The 6000-nt window shown below is 37.5% G+C and overlaps 1 protein-coding gene across 2 annotated transcripts in view; it reads left to right on the forward strand.

Moving 5' to 3' along the window:
• REPS2 (RALBP1 associated Eps domain containing 2) overlaps positions 1-5155 on the forward strand; it is a 272569-nt gene extending 267414 nt beyond the window's left edge. For both annotated transcript variants that reach the window (XM_063456831.1, XM_063456839.1), the window contains exons 18-19: positions 760-865; positions 4904-5155. In XM_063456831.1, coding sequence (XP_063312901.1) covers positions 760-865; positions 4904-4972 — 175 coding nt within the window. In that variant the 3' untranslated portion in view covers positions 4973-5155. The remainder of the gene's footprint in view (positions 1-759; positions 866-4903) is intronic.
• Positions 5156-6000: the final 845 nt, after the last annotated feature.

Consider the following 6000-nt stretch of genomic DNA (forward strand, 5'->3'; position numbering starts at 1 on the left):
ACCAATAAGAGATGGTAAACAGCAATATCTATTTACGTAATCCATTTTTCCAGAAAGGGAAGGTAAAGGGCTTGGTACTTACTCTCACACATAAACCAGAGTGGCAGCTAATAACGGTTACCATTACACAACACAACAGTACTCATTTTATTGTCCTCTGAATTTGTTTGTAGGTTATTGGACCTGCTACCCAGAGGTTAGAACAGGTACAACAATTAATGCCTTAACTAGTCAATCTCTCACCATGTAATGAATAGGGATATGAAAAGGGGAGGTAGAGAGGACAAATACCATTAAGCAGTCATTCAGAAAGCAATGTTAGTACCTTGATGACTTGGCTCACTGATCCAGCATACTTCTCTGGCAAAAAACAAAAATAAAATGAAATTGCATTCCTTCTAGAAGAAATATTGCTATTCAGACTTTATAGGAAATGAGATCATCTTGACTATCTGCCACTAAGTTTACAGTGTCTCCTTTAATACAATCCTTAATAAAATAATGATCTAATTTTACAGAGAGCAGCATTCACTATCATTTATAAAATCTAGTATATACATGTGCAAGGCTCGAGAAAAACACTGCTTTTAATCATCGTGTAACTGCATTGGCATAACATTTGGCAAGTCAGCATGGTTTGTGGACCTTGCATTGTCAACTAATTACTGACATATGTTTAGGTGGGTGTGTGGTCTTTTGGAATTATGTAAAATTGAATCTATCTTTGGTGTGGTCTTTACGGGTTTATACTCCTTGCAGGCACCCTTCCAAGCAGAAAAAAGCTATCCAGACAGCCATCCGGAAAAATAAAGAGGCTAATGCTGTGCTCGCCAGGTTGAATAGTGAACTCCAGCAGCAATTGAAGGTGAGGAATGCATTGACAATATCAGTTACACACTGTGACAGTCAAGGGGAGGGGAGGCACTTTTGAGTTTTAACCCTTTGGGTTTAAGAAGAGAGTGGAATTCCTTGTATTACTTAACGGTGAATACACCTGATGGACCCACAGGGGTTTAATTTGTAAACGAGGGATTGTGAGGAAGTAAAACTCCAATTTATATAATTTAAGCCAGAATAACTAAGCTATTATTATGACATAGTTTACCTCTATTTCCGTTTCCACAATCTTGACAGAAATTTAGTAAGTTCCATTAACAGTCCATCACAACTCACAGCATCGAAAACACACCCCAGACCATTAACTGGAAAGAAAATATAATAGTTGTGTTTGTATGGTTAAAAAAAATTATCTTAATGTTGCGGTGCTACTTGTTTTCATTAGGCAGCGGCTTGAAAGCAGAATAAAAATGCTTGTGCAATCTGTGGTCCATAACAGAAAAAACCCACAGCCCAAACCGCACGGCAGATCTTTTAGAACATATCTTAATTTTCTGTAAAAACAAGTGAAACTGTAGCTAAAATATTTCTCCTTTATGAAATAGTACTGTATAACATTCCAAAGTATGTATGTAAATGCTTCCATATTTTAAACTGGTTTGAGATAGCAATTTTGTATTCAGTCATTAATCCAATTCGGCTAAATTAAAGCTAAACTGAAATAGGATGAAACATAAATATTCAGAAATGATCCTATGTGCAACATTTTGATATAGAAGTTTACTTTAGTAAATGAAAGTCTATTGCATTTTACAATAAACTGGTTAGCAAAAGCAAACACTTGTTATGCTCCTTCTGAGCATCAGAAATGCCTCTTCCCTGCCATTCTAACCCTAAGTGGTATTTTGGGGGCCAGTGGGAACTGTCCAAAGTTTATTGGACTTTTAAAAGATTTTTTTTTTCACAAATAAATGACAGAATCAAAAGATGTACAAGAAATAAAGCAATAAAAGAGCTTACAATATAACAGTGTTAAGTTTGACTGCAAATTTTAATTTAGTTTTAGTCATAGTGTAAAAGTTTTACAAAGGTCCTTTTACCAACTCGCTCTGTAGGTCAGACTTGTATTATTGACCGAATCCAAAATAGTGCTATAGGAAACGAGATCAAGCCCTTAAAGGGGCACTATAGTCAGAGCCACTACTTATTAATGTAGTGGTTCTGGTGTTTACAGCATGTTCCTGTAGCCATTGCACTGATAACATGGCAAGAGAAAAGAGAAAAGGCACTGTTAACATTGCTGGCTAGTGACACCTCTAGTAGCAGTTACTCACAGTGTGACCGTACAGTGTGTAGCACTGTCGTTTAGCATCTTCACGCTCTGCATGGAGCATTGATTCAGTGCACCTCTATGAGGAGATGCTGATTGGAGCAGTACAGTGTTTTGCCATGCATGTGCAATAGCCTCCCAGTACTTCCCAATGAGTCAGTGAATTGGCTGAGATCATCAAAATTGATCTCAGCCACAGAGGCAAGCCAGGCAGGGTCGAAGAGAGAGGTGGCCGGGGGCCTAATGCTGCATTCCAGCACTAAATACAGATTTGTATTCCTGACACTATAGTGTTCCATTGATATTTGGAAATCTTCAAATTGCTGTAGAACATACAGTTGTGCTCAAAGGTTTGCATACCCTGGCAGAAATCATGACATTTTAGTACTGATTTAAAAAATATGACTGATCAGGCAAAACCATGTATTTTCTTGAAGGGTAGTGATCATATGAAGCCATTTATTATCACATAGTTGTTTGGCTCCTTTTTAAATCATAATGATTGATAACAGAAATCATCCAAATGGCCCTGATCAAAAGTTTACATGCCCTTGAATGTTTGACCTTGTTACAGAAACACAAGGTGACAAACTCAGGTTAAAATGGCAATTACAGGTTAATTTCCACGCCTCTGGCTTTTTAAATTGCAATTAGTACCTGTGTATAAATAGTCAATGAGTTTGTTAGGTCTCACTTGGATGCACTAAGAAGGCTAGATACTGAGCCATAGGGAGCAGAAAACAACTGTCAAAAGACTTGCGTAACAAGGTAATGGAACTTTATAAACATGGAAAAAGATATTAAAAGATATCCAAAGCCTTGAAAATGCGAGTCAGTACAGTTGAATCACTTATTAAGTATGTGGAAAATTTGGGGATCTCTTGATATCAAGCTAAGGTCAGGTAAACCAAGAATGATTTAACCCACAACTGCAAAAATAATTGTTTGGGATACAAAGAAAAGCCCACAGGTAACCTCAGGAGAGATACAGGCTGCTCTGGAAAAAGACGGTGTGGTTGTTTCAAGGAGCACAATACAACGATACTTAAACAAAAATTAGCTGTATGGTCGAGTTGCCAGAAAAAAGCCTTTACAGCACCAATGCCACAACAAAGCCCGGTTACAGTATGTCCGGCAACACCTTGAAGCACCTCACAGCTTCTGACACACTGGCTGGAGTGACAAGACCAAAATAGAACTTTATGCTCACAACCATAAGCGCTATGTTTGGAGAGGGGTCAACAAGGCCTGTAGTGTAAAGAATACCATCCCCACTGTGAATCATGCTGGTGGCTTGCTGATGTTTTGTGGATCTTGTGAAAATTGAATGCAGCATGTTATCAGAAAATACTGGCAGACAATTTGCATTCTTCTGCACGAAGGGCGCACATGGGACGCTCTTAGACATTTTTTAGCACAATGACCCAAACCACAAAGTCAAGTTGACCCTACAATGGTTACAGCAGAAAAAGGTAAAGGTTCCGTAGTTGCCATCACGGTCTCCTGACCTTAATATCATTGTGCCACTCCCGGGAGATCTTAAATGAGCGGTTCATGCAAGACGACCAAAGACCTGGAGGCATTTTGCCAAGATGAATGGGCAGCTATACCACCTTCAATAATTAGGGGCCTCATAGACAACTATTACAAAAGGCTGCACACTGTCATTGATGGTGAAGGGGGCAATACACAGTATTAAGATTTAAGAGTATACAGACTTTTGAACATGATTCATTTCATTTTTTTTCTTTGGTGCCATGTTTTGTTTTATGATTGTGCCATTCTGTTATTATCTACAGTTTAATATAAATCCCATAAAAAATAAAAGAAATGTGTTTTGCCTGCTCACCCCTGTTTTCTTTGAAAATGGTACATATATTACCAATTCTCCAAGGGTATGCAAACTTTTAAGCACAACTGTAGGTAGTGCCTAATTTACACATAAGAAGTGTCTGAGTAATCTCATACGTACACCTGCTTTTTATACTGTCTATCACTTGCACTTACCCTTCATCTGTAAACCAAAGATATGTAATTTCTACACTCCTGACCTTTAGCAAATCCGAAACTCAAATCCACCTCCTCTGATGTCTATTTCAGACTGGAACTGACTGAGAGATCCTCTGAAGTATCTATTCTTCCTTTGTAACCTAGAGGAGCTGCACTCCACACTCCACATAGCTCACATTGATTTCAATAGGAGAGCACCAATCAGGGCTGTTCTGAATAGAAGACAATTATGACTGTGATGCTCATACAGTAGTGGCATGCAAGTAGTGGTGCAGTCACTATGTAAAGGTTAGAATAATAAAATAAAAATCTGTCTGACAGACAGAAAGCTGCAGTAGTCCGTGTCGGAGGTAATGAGGACAATATAGTTTTCGCAGCATGTCACAGATTCTAATATTTATGATTGGGGGAAGCAGAACTGGTGTGAGGTTTTGAATTTAAAGGAGAGATAGAGAAAGCGGAGTCAATCGGAAAATGTGGACCTGTGTCATTAAAAAATTCCGACCTTGTCTCATTAAATTAATTATGAATGCTACTTTACTGGTTCAGTATATCTTAACTATATCTGTCCAAAAACAAAATTTCTGTCATTAATATTTGATGAAAATGTTTCCACCTCTATATCGGTCCATAAGCCCAACACTTCATATCGATGTGTAAATTAATTACATTTTACACTGCATTGTTATGGTTAGTTGAATGCTTCTTCATTTATTGGTTTTTCAGGAAGTTCACCAGGAAAGGATTGCCTTGGAAAATCAGCTAGAGCAGCTCCGGCCTGTTACTGTGTTATGACCTCCAGCCCTCCAGAGGAAGTAACTCGCCCAGAGAAACGTTATCACAATTAATATTACTATTATTATGGTGCTGAAAGCTGTATATATTGGATCGAGACCATGGATTGTATTCTATTACTAGTTTTACAAAGATGCAAAAAAAATAAAAAATCTTATCAATTAAAGTCTGTGTAACGCGGTATCTCCAGTGACTATTTTGAAGTTCATGCTGCCTCCGTGGGCTCCAGCATTCTTCAGATTACTCACTATGAAGGGCTAGTAATCCTGCAAAATGCATTTATTCTGCCTGTTTTCTGCTTTCAAATGTGTTAATAACCATGTCTGTATATTGATATATGGAGATATATGTATATTTTTAATTTTTTTTTTTTTAAACTATTGTGATCTGTCTTGAGATGTTTTGTGATGTGTGCATGTGATAGATCGGGACGTAAGGTATAACATAAAGAACGAACACAGACAAATGCATAATTTTCTCCCATTGGGATCTCTACAGAGCCTTAAAGGTGCCAGGTACATTTTTATTTTTGTTATATTGTGCGTATGGTGTACTATATAACTTAACTTGTGCACATGCTTTAACTATTTTGTGCACACAAAATAACTAAATTGCGTGCACAACTTAGTTAATAGCTTGTGCATGCAATATAGCTAACTCGTGCACACAATGTACTTACTCATGATCTCATCACAAGCACACCGAATGTAGGACGACCTCCAGTGCAAATTGACTACTTCAAGTCCTCTGGGGCTCATTAGATCTCTGTATTTGTCTATCATTAGTTACATTCAGGAAGATTCCATGATTATATAGCAGCCATTCTGAGTTATTTTATAGTTGTGTTGCCACCATGGCAACTTTGGATCATCTTAAATAATCTTTATCAAGATCCTGATGTTACTCTAAATGTCCTATTTAAGGAATGATATATCAGTGTGTTTCTAAAGATAACATAAAAGAGTACATACCTGTAAATAAGATTTTTTTCATCAGACAGCACAGTGATTGCTCAGTTTTAGATTTTA

This window comes from Pelobates fuscus, chromosome 1 (assembly GCF_036172605.1).
Source record: "Pelobates fuscus isolate aPelFus1 chromosome 1, aPelFus1.pri, whole genome shotgun sequence".
NCBI classification, from domain to species: Eukaryota; Metazoa; Chordata; class Amphibia; order Anura; family Pelobatidae; genus Pelobates; species Pelobates fuscus.